At 31.2% G+C, this 18,166-nt stretch overlaps 1 protein-coding gene across 1 annotated transcript in view; it reads right to left on the bottom strand.

Moving 5' to 3' along the window:
* Positions 1 to 10,850: 10,850 nt before the first annotated feature.
* The window catches only part of LOC127705653 (tetraspanin-3-like), a 44,316-nt gene continuing 37,000 nt past the window's right edge, over positions 10,851 to 18,166 (bottom strand). Inside the window, exon 7 of the mRNA XM_052209981.1 lies at positions 10,851 to 17,697. Within this exon, the coding sequence (XP_052065941.1) occupies positions 17,533 to 17,697 (165 nt within the window). The 3' untranslated portion in view covers positions 10,851 to 17,532. The remainder of the gene's footprint in view (positions 17,698 to 18,166) is intronic.

The following is an 18,166-nucleotide window of genomic DNA, read 5'->3' as shown; positions in this document are numbered from 1 at the left end:
CATATATTGGTATTAATATTGATTCACTCATAGGGTCTTTGCGTCGGAAATAAACACACTTATTCTAAAACCAGTTGTAGGCATGATTCGGGTTATGTTCTTCTCAAATATTTTATGATGGTATGATACTAAACCCCAAACGGGAGGGATTGTGCTTGATTTTTATATGATGAAGACATAATCTTTCAATCAGTTTATTTGAGGTCTGAAGCTGGCATGTCAGTAACTGCTAGTAGTCCTTTGCTAATTTATGTATCCTTGTCACTTTGATAAGTTTCTTTTTTTACCTATTCTGACATCGGACTCGGACTTCTTTTAAACTGAGTTTTACTGTGAGTATTGCTGTGTGTTTGTTTAATCTAGATTGGCTAGAGGTATATATGAGGGTTGAGATCTCACAAAACATGTTTAACCCCGCTGCATTTTGCGCCTGTCCCTAGTCAGGAGCCTCTGGCCTTTGTTAGTCTTGTATGTTTTTTTTTTTATTTTAGTTCATCTATATGTTTTGGAGTGTAGTATGACGTCCATTTTCACTGAGCTAGTGCATTTTTTTATTTGGGGGCCAGCTGAAGTCCGCCTCCGGGTGTGGGATTTGCTCGCTGTGTTGAAGACCCATTTGTGGTCTTCGGTTGGTTTTTTTCACTCTTTGGTTCGGTTGTTGTCTCTTTGACACATTCCCCATTTCCATTCTCTTTTTATATTTTCCATGCATTCTATATGTTAATCAAACTTTGTTGTAACAGTTGATAAATGATTTGGTATACTATTTGTTTTTTTCTTTTATAATCAATTAACACTATCTAACTACCATGTGTTTTATTGTTTTTGTTTTTTATCCTTTTTCATATTTCTCATATCATTATGTCGAAAAATGGAATTTAAAACGAACAATTATTCTATGAGGCAATTATGTCCAAGCATAATTTAAAGTACGTTAAATGACGGATTGGAATAAGTAACGACAAATACGTAACAACACGTTGCAATCTAATTAAATGACATTTGAAGGAAAGAATGACACCTATTACTGTACGGACCATGTAAATTTGGAAATTCTCTTCTAGGTGTTGTTTAGGCTTTCTCATAAACGAAGAATATAAAACATTGAAATCATTAAAACAAAAGGCAGGTGCGGATCTAGGATTATGAAAAGGGGGTTAAGTCTAGTCAAAGTTTGTGGGGCATGTCAACAGTCTATGCATTAACCATGTTAACCAAATATGTAGCTCCATAAGTGGGCTGGGTCCCCCTCTGAAAATTTCAACGCTAATTCGGAAATAATGTGTAAGATCACTTTTACCAAAGAAAGTGAAATACAAACACATCAGTGATTTGTATTGTTATTGCCGACCTTAATGTATTATGAATTCACTGACCATCTTTGTAAGCTTCCCATATGACATGTTGACTTAGCTTTTCTTAGCAGACTTTCTGTGACTTTTCATTTTTTTTTAATATTACGTTATTGTCTAATGGACACTTGACTTAATATGTTATTAATAGTTAACTATATATCAATATTCTGACATTGAAAGCGGTTAAGTTCTGTGTTATTGTTGGTTCATCATCGGCGAAACATGTGACATAAATATCAAATATTCCTGAATATATTTCGTAAATAATGTAAACCTTCTGTATTCTTGCACATCAATTCGTCATGGTCATCTTTTCAATATTCCCATTTACATTACAGTTTACGTTTAGGAGGTTGAAATGAATTTATAAAGGCTATTCGGGAGCACGTGTATTTGTTAACTTACAGCATGATTAGATCAAAACATGCTTCCTTTGATTTGCTTGGTAATGTTGCCACTCCTGGACTGCAAGTAGATACGACGACATCTTATGTCTTAATTCGTCAAAATCAGCAGAAAGAATTCCTCAATCTTGTATTTGCTCCAGCACCCTGCTTTTCAGACCGATACCTGTAGGAAAAATTAATTACATTAAAATCTTATTTTCAAAGCCAACATCCTAAAATCTATGGATTTTCCAAATATACCATTTCTACCTCGGCCTTTATGGATAACTGTTGATATTTTACTATCTTTAATGAACAATTCGAATTCGACAACATTACCATTGACTTTGTGTAATAGAGGCCAATATGGTGCTGAAAACCATAAAGGAACAACTTAAGTGCTATCTGCTTTATCTTGTATTATTTTGTGTATATATCGTGGCATGTCCGAAGGTGGTGGCACGATCCAGTTATTTTCTTTACCCCCAATGTCTTTTGAAAGCATCAATATCCAGTGTACCTGGACACCAGTGTTTGGAATTGAATATGCTACATTTTGCATTGTAATCAGTGGCAAACCTATCTACAGTATGTGGACCCCAGTTCTAATTTAGATATTTAAATGCTATATCGTCTATCTTCCAATCATCGCAATCAACAGTTTTACTTATTTTATCTGCTTTAACGTTCTCTTGTCTAGGTACCCACTCTGGTACGATTTTAATGCTATTTGATTCACATACTTTTTCTATTTTAATTGTGATATTTTGTAAATCAGATTTCTTGCTGTCCTTCTTTATTATGTTAACTACGTTCTGACTATCTGTGTGCCACTTAACCGTTTGTCCTTGTAATAATGCAGTACTCTATAAACTGCTTCAAGTTCTCTGCAAGTGGAACTTTTTAATCTTTCTCCATCGTTCCAACTACCCATAATCTCTTCGTCTGTGGCATTTACCAAATAGCCACCGTAACCTATGCCCGAGGCATCTGTGTATACTACACTCGAGAATTGCTCAACAATGTGCAATTCTCTGCTATTCATTTTTTCTGTGTTTTCCTTCCAGAAAACTATCTCATCAAGAGATCTACTATTCAACAGAACATTAGCATTCCAGCTTGTTCTTTACAAATTCATTCGTACATACTTCTTGTACGTAATCAGACTACAGGACCAACTGCCCCTTGCATAGATATGATCTGACCAATTATTGAAGCAATAAACCTTGCCGAAGTGGGTATTTCTCTCCTTTACCTATCTTGTGTATAATCTGATTCAATGTATCTAACAATTTGGAAACTCGCCTTTCATTGACTGAAACCATGCCTTTGTCAAATTGCCATACCAAACCCAACCAAACAACATTTTGGCTAGGTGTCCAATTGCATTTATCTTCTGCTATTAAAAACCCAGACATTTTCAGTACTTCCTGAACAACTACGCTAGTTCCAAGCTAGTTTCATGGGCCTTACTGATTATATAATATTTTGTTTCATAGTTTTTGACCCAAGCAAAAACTAAATATGTCTTGTGTGGTTAGAATATTTCTACATGATGATAAGCCGATCTCAAATCGTAAGTAAAGCAGTGATCTCCCTTCTTAAACATCTGACCGGCTACGCTAGCATCTTCATATTTAAATCTGAATTTATGAAGTTGTGGATTAATGTGTTTACAATCAAAAACTAATCTTAATTTGTTTTTATTGTTAGCTACAGTCAACGGGTTGGTCACTTTAGGTCTACCTGAATTCTGTAATGCATCCTAATTCTATTTATTTAACTATCTCGTTTTCTACGAATTCTGAATTTTCTAACGAAGATTTGTTGTTATTCAAAAATACCTCACTTGGTTCTGTGTGAAAAGGTATTTTATATCCATGTTCTATGATATCAATAACTGTATCATTAGCGCAAATAATATTTCGCCAATAATCAACTGAACTTCTTAATTTACATACAGGTGAATTGCATTTTCTTTACCAACGTTACCAGATAAATCATTAGTAAATAATTTAGTACTTATCTTATCAGACTTTTCTTTCTGCGCTTGCCAACCCTGTTTATAATGGTCTGACCTTCAATATCCTGATAAACCACACTCATAACATTTTCCGGGCCGATTCACCAAAGGAATGTTAACTGTACTCTGTTGATTGACTGAGCTAAATCGAGTAGACTGTGGAGCACTGTAAAGAGTCGTACGTGTCTTGAACTTTCTGTCGCTCTTCATTTTCCTCGATGCTTTGTTTTCTGCTCGTATCATGCGTTTTTCATCTTCGGAATCATCTGCTAGACTGTGCGTTTCATACTCAGTAACTGTTCTCCATCCGTTTGGACTGATCCGCGAGCTTAATCAATTTTTGTCGATAAGTAAGAATGTCCAAAGCTTCACTCATGTTCCTCATTGCGTCCGTTGTGTTTTTATTGTTGCCTTGTGTTTCTGTTAGTAGACTTCTGGCCTCTTTCATCTTGATGGCGATTTTTGTGTTGACTTAGAACTGTTCATCGTTTCCCTATCGTTAATAGACGTAATTTTCGGAGTTCATTTGTTGGATTTTTGACATCTGAGTTTCTGATAGCTGCCTCTGCGTTTCATGGACGGATCTATGGAAAGTATCTAGACTACAAGACATTAGTCTGTCGATACTCTGAAGAATTTCATTCTGATTTTGGCTCATTGCGTCTTTAATTTTCTGGTCAATGAGCATGTGTATGTCTGTCGGCTCTGACATGTTTAATGTCGAACGTCTGCGGCTAGAATGATTTTCAAACACAAAGAGAATTAAAACCCGCTTTCACCTCATTAACATAAAAATACTTGACACAAACCAAATAATTGGTCCACGTAACCACGTGTACAACTACAGATAATAAACCGCCAAAACATACCGTTCTTAAAAACGTTCCTTTTAGACAACATTTTCCCGCTATTCTCCGAAACAAGCTGAAGAGATATATATAGCACCATTTGAAAAGATTTTTAAGATGAAATCACATTATATGACAAATGGCTGATTGGTGTTGACTCATGATTGAACTTACTTCTGTATTATATATCTTTATTATATTTATTCTTGAAATGATATTAATGAAGTCGTAATCTACATAAATGCTACATACTGCATGTCATCCCTACTTATGATAGGTGATAAAATGGTTTTAATATAAAAAATCACATTATTTTAAAACATTATATATTTTGATATGAAAATTTAATATAAACATTTAAAATATTTAAAAAAAAAGATATTCGAATAATTGTCTTCCTAATACAAATATTTGAATCTGTGTCAAAATCATTATTTTTTAATGGTTCACCTGTGAGCCGAATCGACTTGGGATGGATCGACATGGGCAATATCGACTTGATTCCGGATCAAAATGAAAGCCTTCTTTTGTATTTTTAAGCATCGGGTAGGCAAGAACATCAGTATCATCTGATTCGATAAAAATTCTACCCTTTTCCACAAAATAAAGCTTCAGCGTGAAAAGTATGAAAAATTATTTTGGTATCTGCCTCTTCATGGTTACAACGCAGAATCGGACAACTGATAACGTCACCATCTGTCAGTTTTATGCAATATCCGGATATGAAAAACCAGCTATTTACTGCAAAGCGTTTGGAAACGGCAACTCAAATTTGGCATTTAAAATCGATGTGTCATTTTAACTAAGAAAATACAAAAATTATGTTCTGTTTTCATCAAATGTGATTTGCCTTGTATCAAAAAACTAATTATCAAAGTATTTTCTTTGATTAGTTTAGTGTGACGTCCATTTTCACTGAACTAGTACACATTTATGTGTAGGGGCCAGCTGAAGCCCGCCACCGGGTGCGGGATTTTCTTGTTGTGTTAAAGACCAATTGATGACCTTCGGCTGTTTTCTGCTCTTTGGTAGGGTTGTTGTCTTTTTGACACATTCCCCATTTTCATTCTCAATTTTAGAACAACACAGTATCCTTTAAAATATAACAGAACACCAATTAAAGTCATATGAAACGAGATTCTTGAAATTTTAATGTTATCGAAATTATTGAACCAATACATGCATGCATATTTAGTCTTAGATGCATAATTGTTTTTATTAGTTGTCATTTGGCTTTGAACTAGAGCTGTCAGTGACTGCGAGTACTCTCAGATCTGTACGTAGTGTCTTTTTATTGTTATGATGTTCAAGTACCTGGCCACTTCCACTCTGTGTTTTTGTTAGATATATTTCAATTTGTATCCATCTGACGAGCCTTTTTCAACAGATTTTTATAGTTCGTTCTTATGTCGTACTGTTACACCATTGTCCAAGGTTAAGGGAGGGTTGGGAACCCGCTAACATATTTTACTGTTTATTTTATTGTCTGGAAATCAATAATTCAATATCGGTACATTTATGAAGATTTTGATAATATAAAGGATTTTCTTTAAAAAAAAATCGCATTCACTTTTTTAGAGTAAACTTAGCCATTCAAGTATAAAAAAAAACATGTTCAACTCTTCTCTCGGAGAAGATCCGGTAAGTGCTAGTTTTGGCCTAAAATTCGAAGTACATCTGATAAAAGATTTTTTACATTTTTTAAACACTTAAGTGTCTACTTCAGTCGATTCAATTAGTTTATGTAAAAGATCTGAACTGGTTTGGTCATTAAAGACGTTTTAATTCAAGCTTAAATATGAAAATTCTGTCATATTTGCCATAAAACGTCACTTTTCAGATGGTTTTTGTCTAAAATGTAAGTGGCCGCATTCGTGTTCAGTCTCCACCTTTATGTATGTTATGTATTATCATCAAATACAACATTTATTTAAATATGAAGACTGAACTCAAATGCGGCCACATCCAATTTAGACAAAAACCGTCTTAAAATTAGCACAAATCTTATAATTGTGAAGATTTCAGTAATTTTGCTTGAATTTAATATGCTTGTCATAATGCATGTGCATTGTATTGTCAAAAACAGCCCATATTTATGGAACAAAAGTATTCTACTTTCCAATAAATAGCTAAATAATTAAATTTCAACAAATTTGTAAAAATGCTATATTTTGGGGCCAAAAAGGGGTCTTACCGGGCCTACTCCTTTGAAGTTTTATATGACTTTAAACATGTTAATAAAACAACTATGAACTAATTCCGTCATGTTGTTCTATTCAAATAATTAAGTTACCTATGTTAGTCTTTTAATCACTGTACAGACATATGTTTTAGCTAGCTTTAATACCTGGTTAACTTTAAATGCCTGCACCAAGTCAGGAATATCACACTTGTTGGTTAACTTGTTGGTTAATTTTGTTATTTTTTTATGGTCTTTCCCCTTATTGAATCTACCTAGGAGTTCGGTATTTTTGTTATACTTTTTTTCAGTAGATTTGGCATTTTTTTTTCCAAGTCTGGCAATTGTGACATACCTGTGCAAAACTATAACTGCTTATTTGTATGAATAGTGACTGGTTAAAACTAAATTGATTACAATCTTAAGGTCTGAACAGAACTGATACTTCCACAAAGATTATATCTGAACAGGAATGTGTCAATAGTACACGGATGCCCCACTCGCACTGTCATTTTCTATGTTCAGTGGACCGTGAAATTGGGGTCAAAACTCTTATTTGGCATTACAATTAGAAGATCATATCATAGGGAACATGTGTACTAAGTTTCAAGTTGATTGGACTTCAACTTCATCAATAAACTGCTTCCCTAAGCGCAGCTGGATACGCCCGCAGAGGTCCAACCCTGAACAGTTGGGGCAAAAATGGACACAATATTCAAGCTTGAAACAGGTCTGAATTTGGAATGTAATTTAATATTTGACATATTAAAGGTATCTGAATAAATGTAGTCAAAGAACTTGAAAATGGTTATATGAATTGAATTTATATTCAATTAAAGATTTCTTGCTGTTGTGCAATACACTGTGCTGTTGTGCAATACTAAGTAAATCTGTTGTCAGACTATAAACAAATAAAGTTCAATTTCTTCTCAATGTCATATTTGAAAATTATGAAAATCAATAGGGAGATTACATCAATAGCTATAAATAATTCACCAAAGTTTCATGAGAACTGATGAAATTTTTGAGTTATTGTCGAAAAACTGGAAAATCCCCCCTTTTTTAATGAATAAAACCCCATCAGTTTTTTTCCAAACCCCTGGTAACTTTCCCTTTCTTAGCCTTTTAAATCTAATGTACCATATTTGAAATCTATTTGAGCAACTCTCAATAATCAAATAGTGTAATCAAACATATAAATTATAAAGGAGTAGGTCCGATACGGGCTAGTTTTTCGCCTAAAATGCGAAATACATCTGATGAAAGATTTTTGAATTTCTTTAAACACTTAACTGTCTACTTAAGTCGATTCAATTAGTTTTTGTAGAAGATTTGAACTAATTTGGTCATTAAAGACGCTCAAACTCAAGCTTAATTATGAATAAACTGTTATCACAGAGATATATCTCGCCTTTTTGTAATTTTGATAATGCAAATGTTGAAATTAAAATAGCAATACTTTAACATGTAAGTTATGCAAATATTCAAAGTCGATGAACCATGACTGAAGGTACATGGCTAAACAATTTCCATGGAATAAGATGTGCCAATGCTAATACAACTGCATGCCAAATACCATTGACTTATTATAAGTCGTTCCCTTTAAACAAACCTAAACACATTAACTTGTAAACTATGTAAAAGTTTCAAAGTCAATGAACCATGATCAAGGGTGGGGCTATATAATCTCCATGGAAACGATACTTGCAAATGCCAATAAAGTTGCATACCAAATATCATTGACTTAACATTAGCAGTTAATCTTAAACTGATCTAATCACAAACTAATACATGTAAACTAAGCAAAAGTTTTAAGGTGAATAGACCATGACTGAGGGGGCGGGGCCAAATATTCTCCATGAAAATGAGATGTGCTAATGCTTATACAACTGAACACCAATTAACATTGGCCTACCACTAATGGTTCCCCTTGAACTGACCTAATCACAAACTAATACATGTTAACTTAGCAAAATTTTTAAAGTCTATAGACCAATACTAAAGGGGCGGAGCCAAATAATCTCCATGGAAATGAGATATGCCAATGCTTATACAACTGCATACCAAATATCATTGACCTACCACTAGTGGTTCCCCATAAATTGACCTAATCACAAACTAATACATGTAAACTATGAAAAGTTTCAAAGTCAATAGACCTTGACTGAGGGGGCGGAACCAAATAATCTACATGGTAATGAGATGTGCCAATGTTAATACAACTGCATACCAAATATCATTGACCTACCACTAGTGGTTCACCATGAACTAGACCTAATCACAAACTAATACATTGTTGACACCGCTTTTTGACGCCCTCAAGGCGAGACAAAAATCTATCAAATATGCTATAAAACGTCACTTTTCAGATGGTTTTTGTCTAAAATGAAACTGGCCGCATTTGTGTTCAGTCTCAACCTTTATATATGTTATGTAATATCATCAAATACAACATATATTTAAATATTAAGACTGAACACAAATGCGGCCACTTTCATTTTAGACAACAAGAGTGCACACACTGAAATGTCTCGCCTTCTTTACTAACCATTGATTTTATGTTGATAGTCCTAAATATAAAGCTTTACTACAAGTAACACATAAACTTAACATGATCCAAGAAAAACGAGGTCAAGGTCAGATAAACCAAATGAGAAATACATGTACACCTTACAATCATTCAATAAACCAAACATAGTTGACCTATTGCTTATAGTTTCTAAGAAACAGTCTTAACCAAGAAAACTTAACATTGACCAATGAACCATGAAAATGAGGTCAAGGTCAGATGAACCATGCCAGGCAGACATGTAATCCTTACAATCAATTTATGCATTAAATATACGAAAAAAACGAGGTCAAGGTCAGATAAACCAAATGAGAAATACATGTACACCTTACAATCATTCAATAAACCAAACATAGTTGACCTATTGCTTATAGTATCTAAGAAACAAACTTAACCATGAAAACTTAACATTGACCAATGAACCATGAAAATGAGGTCAAGGTCAGATGATACCTGCCAGACAGACATATACACCTTACAATCCTTCCATACAACAAATATAGTTGATCTATTGCTTATAGTTGAAGAAAAACAGACCAAAACACAAAAACTTAACACTGAGAAATGAACCGTGAAAATGAGGTCAAGGTCAAATAAAACCTATGAGAGTGACATGTACATCATAAAATATTTCCATACACCAAATATAGTTGACCTATTGCATATAGTATTAGAAAAAAAAGACCAAAACTCAAAAACTTAACTTTGACCACTGAACCATGAAAATGAGGTCAAGGTCAGATGACACCTACCAGTTGGACATGTACACCTTACAATTATTCCATATACCAAATATAGTAGACCTACTGCTTATAGTATCTGATATATGGACTTGACCACGAAAACTTAACCTTGTTCACTGATCCATGAAATGAGGTTGAGGTCAAATGAAAATTGTCTGACGGGCATGAGGACCTTGCAAGGTACGCACATACTAAATATAGTTATCCTATTACTCACAATAAGAAAGAAATTAACATTACAAAAAATGTTGACTTTTTTCAAGTAGTCACTGAACTATGAATATGAGGTCAAGGACAATGGACATATGACAGACGGAACTTCGTAACATAAGGCATCTATATACAAAGTATGAAGCATCCAGGTCTTCTAGCTTCTAAAATATAAAGCTTTTAAGAAGTTAGCTAACGCCGCCGCCACAGGATCACTATCCCTATGTCGAGCTTTCTGCGACAAAAGTTGCAGGCTCGACAAAAACCGTCTAAAAATTAGCACAAATGCTAAAATTGTGAAGATATCAGTACTTTTGCATTAATTTATTATGCTATTACCTGATGCATGTGGATTGTATTGTCAAAAACAGCCCATATTTATGGAACCAAAGTATTCTACTTTTCAATAAATAGGTAAAAGTTAGCATTTCAACAAATGTGTAAAAATGCTACATTTTGGGGCAAAAAAGGGGTCTTACCGGGCCTACTTCTTTATTAGTTTAAAGGGCTAGTAATACTAATGAACAACAGAGCAAAGAAGTTTAAATAGAATTTTCTTTAATGACGATTATGACAACATAATATAAAATTATTTATCTTGTTTCTCTGTAAAACTAATGACTACACAATCTATCAAAAAACTATTAACAAAATATGAACCGACAAGACAATTAAATGACTTACAATGTTAGATTAATATGTTTAATGTACAACCTTTATTGTGTAAAAAAGTTATTCCATCTATAAATCAAATATAACCATTTTTAAAAACAATAATTTCACAGAAAACAAAAAAATTTTAATTTTGCACAAAATATTTAATAAAAGTTTTTTTTGATAAAATGCCAACAGTAATTTCCAATAAATTATATAATAATAATGTTCATTTTAACTTCCAAAATACAGATGTCTTCAAATTTCATGCAGTTTGAACAAAAACATGGAACCCCTTGCAATATCCCTCATGAGAAAGTTTGATGCATTTGCTTCATGAAGTGTAGCCAGTACTCTTCTGATCATGTTTACAAATATATCAGCAAATTTACTTATACTCTGGAAATATTTATTCCTTACTATTATGAATTACAGAGAGGAATAAATAGACATAAAATACTAAGATATAAAGTCCCTTTTTAAAGACATTTACCTCACATTTCTAAATTATGCAAAAATGGCATGTGCAATGATATAACATACTGATAAATGTATATATAAAAGTCTTTGTAATTCAAGATGTCTACTTAAAGAGTGGTCATGATTTTGCAGCTGAGCAATAAGTATTCATAATAATGATCATATATCATGAAATGTAATTATCTATTTGTATGAAGCCAAACATAAAGTATAAAATATGCACGAGTCTGATGCTAGCATTTAAAAATGCTTCGTAAACAAGTTATCAAAAAATCTAAAACAAGTTTTTAAAGATTGAAGATAACTTTGGTTTCCATATGGATAATTGATGTCTTGTTGCTAAAAAGAAATATTCTTAAAACCAATAAACCTCAATCCCCTTTTTTCTTTCATTTCTTATAAAAATAATTGTATTTGTACCAATTTAACAAAAGTTTTAAAAGATGAAATGGAATATAGAGAATTTTATTCATGAAATAGTTTAAATAATAAGGATTCTCCTTTCAGTGTTTATACCTTTTTGCACCAATATAATCTAAAACATTTATAAAGCTTTGCTATATACATACAAACAAATATTGCACATAAAATATTAAAAAAATCATGATGATTAGAATAAGAAACATAAGTTGTTTTATAACAAACACAAATATTCATTTTTAATAATCCATAAATATGATTATTAAAATTCATATGAAGCAGTTTTTTTTATTATCATATAATAATAATGGTTTACTTTTTAAAACGTATCAAAACAAACTTAAGGCTAACAATGATATCTGACTTTCCAATTCTTTCATCTGATTCCGTAAATATGAATGATGGTAAATTTTACGATGTTTATCATGTTCAAATATGTGTTTTTCAATCATTTCTAATCATTGGTGAAATATTCATCATAAAAGAATAATAAAGCATTGAGACAATATTCATATTATCACAAAAATGTAATACATGAGAGGGGTGACACGAAAGATGGTCATTTCCAAAATCCCATTTTTTATTGGTTTTTTTTTCACTTCCCACTTTGTTACTTCTTTTTTCACAGATTCAAACTTGTTTTTCCCCCTATATCCAACATCTTCACCCTTATATCACACATCATCTCTTTTTTGTACTCCCTTTATCCCAAATATCCAATGTCCAAAACGTGTGTCATCCCCCTAATACAATTACAACACAATGGTTAAAATAAAAATGTAAAATGTAGAATTCCAAATACCATGAAAATCTAATATATCACTAAAATATTTTGTATGGCACAGCCATGAACTACACTCACTCACAAAATGTTAAAGTTTTTAAAACTACAACCTAAAAACATCACACACCAAGGAAAAACAACTATTTTATACTACAACTAGTTGTGTTTACTTCCTAAATATAGTAACACAGCTATATTTAGTGCAATGTCAATTTCATCATGGATCACTTTTTTCACAATCAGGGGTTCATTAAGGGATGAAAATAAATTTGAAATTTGTGTTACAATTTAAATAGCTATCAATGAATTAATTTAAGTTGCAGTATAAAAATAATATAAGGACAATGTCAGAAAAATATAAACTTGTTTGTATTCTGCACAATACTGGAGAAGTGCTCGGTAAAACCTTGCCTTTCTCCAGTTTCTCAGCCGCATACAAAAAAGTTTATACTTTTCAGACATTGACTTAATATTGTTTATGTTCAATTATTCATAACTAATATTTTTCTTTGTAGATTTTTTTCTATAGGTTATTTAGCCGAGACAGTGATAAGAGCATGGCTTTCTCTTATCAATAATTTTTTTCAATATTATTTGTTTTGTTAAATCATTTAAATTTATTATTAGAATGTAAATTAAACAACTGTTGCTTCTCAGGCAAAACTTATAAATAGGTTACAACTTTCTATATAAACAGTTATTCTGTATACTACTTTGTAAGAAGCAGGGCTTGTAGGCTTTTTGTACATCCCATTTCCAATGTCAATATAAAATTCAAAGTATAAGAAAGACTTATTGCATAATGCCTATTGCTTACAAATACCCAACTTAATTCATATTTTTTTAAATTCTTTAGGGAAATTTTGAAAAAAGATGAACATAACATATAGTGAACTAAATATATTACTCAAGTGATTTTTTTCTTTTTCGATACCATTTTTAAATAAAGTTACATTTTAAATGTCTTTCAAAAAATTGATACTTTTGGTCAACCTGTTGCTACAAATTATTCTTTGTTATGGAATAGTCATTAATACACAACATATATACACATTACACAAAATGAGTGAAAAGCTAACATACTTTGATGTATAAACAGCACAATACACAAAATGAGTGAAAAATACCATACTTTTTTTATGTGTAAACAGTGTGTTACATCAGTGTTGTGCAGTGTAAATATATAATCTATATTGCGATACAACAGATCTTTCGACAGATATAAAATATAATAATATCAATTATGAAACAGATGCAAATTGAATATTTATAGATTATCGTTGATCATCTCAACGAGATTGGTTTTCTCGCTTGAGCTGGAATGGCGAAAGTGAGAAAAGCAATCGAGTTGAGATGACCAATGATAATCTGTTTATCGCTATTTTACCTATGACGATGTTGTTAATTTCATTAACAACGAGCACATGCTACCTTAGTTTCTAGCGATAATTGTTCAAATCACTCGACTCCGCTGAGAAAGGAAATTATCAGTCAGCAAGATCAAAGGAAAATTTTGTAAAATAGCGATAAAAGTACATATTGCACATGTAATTTGATCCCTGTACATGTATTACAACATTTGAAAACTTTGTTTTTATTAATAATTCATTTTGAAATTCAATAATAATTACAAATGCACTAAAATTATTTCTGGGAAATTGTTCTTCTATTTCAGAAATGCACTTAAATTTTTTTTAAATTGCTTCAACTTCTAAATGCACTTTATTTCTTTTTTAATTTCTACTTTATAAGGTGTGCAACTACAAATTTCTTTTTATTTCAAATCACGCTTCAGAATTTCCTAAAAGTTCCTTAAACTCAAGTGTGACTTTAAAAAAAAATCTTAAAATTTGTTCATCCCAGAGAGGTAAGATAATTCACGATATTTTTTTATCTTAAACTTTATAATGAAATGGTTCAATTTTACCATCCAATATATCATTGTTCAGAATTTACATATATGGATTTAAAAATTTCCCAAATAGTAATTATCAGATTTGTTAAAGTAACATGAAAAGCTGAAATGGCATTTACAAAAGTTAATTACTATGTATGTTAAAAAAATTGTAACAAACAAATCCAAAATACTAATAGATAAAATCTGGTAAAAAGTGAAATAGAATATTTCTGAATTATATTTGATTGTTTTTCGAGAGTTAATATTATCAAAATTAGACATATACAAACAATTAGGAAATCAAGATACTGTGGATTTATAACTATTCATGGGGTTTCATTTTCCTGGATTTCATGGGAAGGGGCAAACCACAAATTTAAATTTTCAAAAATTTACAAACTTGCTGTTGGTGTGTATATAGAATTTTAATGAAAAAAAACTCAAAAAAAAAGTATCCACAGAATTGTTATTTTCTCTTCGTCCAGGAAAATGAGTACCCTTAAACATATATATGCATCTGCAGTACTTATTAATATATATAAGGTGTGTAAGTTTCAGTGCATTAGTTATTCTTATATTTGAATTATTTTATCAAAAAATATTCTTACAACAAAAATAGATGACCTCTAACAAATATGACATAAAAATATAAAAAAAAACATGTTTAAAATATTGGAATGATTTATTTGTAATGAGACAAAATACTATTTGAAAATTATGCTTAAATGATTTTTTGGTTTAGCACCTCAATGGTGGGATAACAAGCAGAAAAAAACCCAAATAATCCTATTTGATTTGAAATCTGTTTAAGAAATTAAAAGTTTGGGAAAAAATTGAGTAGAAATCCTACAAAAAATAAGTGTTATCTTAAAATGACAGAAAAAAACAATGTGTGTATACACTTTATAATGTACAATGTACAAATAAAAAGTGATTAATGTTGGCGAGTCATCATTACAACTTTAATCATATACACTACTAGTACAAATGGTTTTGTGTTTTCAATCTGTCAGCAAATTGGAGAGGGCTAAGAATTTTTTTAAACTTCTAGTCTGTGAACCTGTGCAGTATTGTTTTACAATTTGTGTCAGAAAAGGCAATATACATAAGAATATATTTTCTTAAGTAAGTTTTGATAAATTTAGGTGGGTACTTTACAATACCTACTGTGAATATACAGATAAAAAACTCTTCTATCTATGTTTTTGTAAACTAATGAGCAATATACTAATTGACTGATTGTTGTTTGCTTAACTTCCAGTGGCAAATATTTCATGCACATTCAGGGTGAAGGCACATAACACAATATACCAGATATTTAAGTTAGTTCTGTAAAGCCAGGTGGACTGGAATAAAGGGCAAAAAATTTGACAACCATTGGAAAAAGTAGGTGAATTAAAAATGGACAAAAATTAAGGCTGGTAAAAGGCCACCTTAGGAATATTTATGAAAGATTCATTTATTTTTCTATATTTCTTCCTTTAAAAACTATATTGGACTATCAAATTTGAACTAAATGCAATTAACAGCAAGAAGCAATCTATTATTAAAAGGAATAGAAACACACTGTTAACAGAATTCACAAAGGATGGATGGTTTACTAGAAATTTGGTCCACAATACAATTTTTATTTACTGGTCCAAACATAATTTCACTAAACAATCATTAGTACAACAAAATGTTCCTAAAATTTTAGCAGACGGTTGGTTAAAAAAAACATCATTTTGACAAATCTGAAAAGATTTCAACTTGTTGTAACTATCAGACTGGTATCCAATACGAACTCTTGTGGACAGAGATTTTGTATTAAAATTTATATAACAATATCAAAGATAAACTAATATCATTACTTCCAAAATGAAGTCATATCAAAAACATTTCAGAAAGATTAGTAAAAAAATATTAGAAAAATTATCTATTTTTCTATCAAACTATTTCAAACACTCATACAAAGGGAGATAATATATATAAGTATAAAAAAGGGAAATAACTCCATTTTTATAAATCTCACAATCATTGACTAGAAGCTAGATTGTCACATTATTGTTATCACCAATTACTACGTGCATCAGTAGATTGTCAAATATTTCTGAGGAATTCCCAAAGATTTCTGGATGCATAGCAGTACTGTATATGTATTAATTTAGCTGACATTAAAATCTTGCAGTTTGATATTTTAAGATGATGTCATGGGTTTGTATGTTTTTACAAGTACCATAAAAAAAAATGAAAGGAATCATGAATAATGTTATTGAATTTCTTTTAACGTACAGTATGTACAAGGGAATTCAGAATAAAATCAGTCGTGATGGTTATTTTTTACGGTAAATACTGGTTGCTGGATGATTCCCTAGAAGACATTTCTATGTATATTCAATAGGTTTTATAACAAAAAATCCTATAAAAGTGTGTTCTCAATTATAGGAAATCACTTGTTTCACATACATGTATATTAACTCAACTCAAACAAGACTTATTATTGACTGAATCTTGTTATGTGTACTGTATCATCTTTATTTACATAAAAAGATTTTTTTTAAACTAATTTTGTTCTTTTTCAAAAGGAATTAATCATATTTTCCTCAACAGTTACTGGGTAATTGTATACATGAATAATAAAACCAGAATTATTATAGGTTTGAACAATCACAGAAAACAGTTTTAGATTTTAACAGACCTTTCATGAATTAAAATACTATGATTTTTAAAAACTTGGACCCACATAATGATAAAAATTCATACTCTACATATTCTAATCGAAAAATGACAATAGCAGTATTGAAATTCATGTTAGCTCAAGCTGTCACTTAAGTACAATACTCCTACAAACTTTGTATTATCTTTCTAAAATATTACTTCAAACATTCAGAGCAGATCTACATGTATCTTAATGGGAATTCTTCTGACATAAGGTAACACGACTCCATTACCTAATATGATTTTTATAGTCTTAAATGGTGACTAAAATGTGACACACTAATAATTTAACTATTGTACAAGTTAGCATATGGGCCTCTTGTTGGATAAGGTGATTTCTCTTGGCTTCTTGCCATCTCGTAAACAACATCGTCATCATGGTTTGACATCAATGGTGGCCTTCTTAGTTTGTGGATAAGGGCTGATGTTAAAATAATGGCCGACAGCAAGACCTGAAAATTATAAATTCAAAAATACTGTGAAATGTTAAGTCATTTTAAAAATACTCCTAAGTTAACTTGTACAGATATTGGAATAAATTTTTTTTTTATAAATTCACGCAATTTATGAAATATAGTGTAAGAAAAATGTGTTTGCTTGCTCTCAGTAACTCCCAGCTGTATTCTCTAATGTGGAACTGTAGCCCAACTTATTGTGGCAGATACTTTATTCGGATCGAGTCCTTTCCATACAACTGCATGATTTAGTTTCGTGATTTTCAAAATTTCTTGATAGATTTACGTAAAGGAAAAACAATTTTAATATATTCATGATGATTTATATTTGCGTTATTTTCCTACTCGTAAATGGCTCACGAAATTTAGCTTGTTTACAATATGATATGCATAACAATTCATGTGGATATTGTCATTTCCATCTGTCCACAATGTTTCGCATACTCACCTCCAAACTCATTTCTCA

The sequence above is a fragment of the Mytilus californianus genome, unplaced genomic scaffold, assembly GCF_021869535.1.
Source record: "Mytilus californianus isolate M0D057914Y unplaced genomic scaffold, xbMytCali1.0.p SCAF_6, whole genome shotgun sequence".
Taxonomy (NCBI): domain Eukaryota; kingdom Metazoa; phylum Mollusca; class Bivalvia; order Mytilida; family Mytilidae; genus Mytilus; species Mytilus californianus.
The sequence above is the reverse complement of the archived record's forward strand: the minus strand, read 5'-3'. Positions and strand labels throughout refer to the sequence as shown.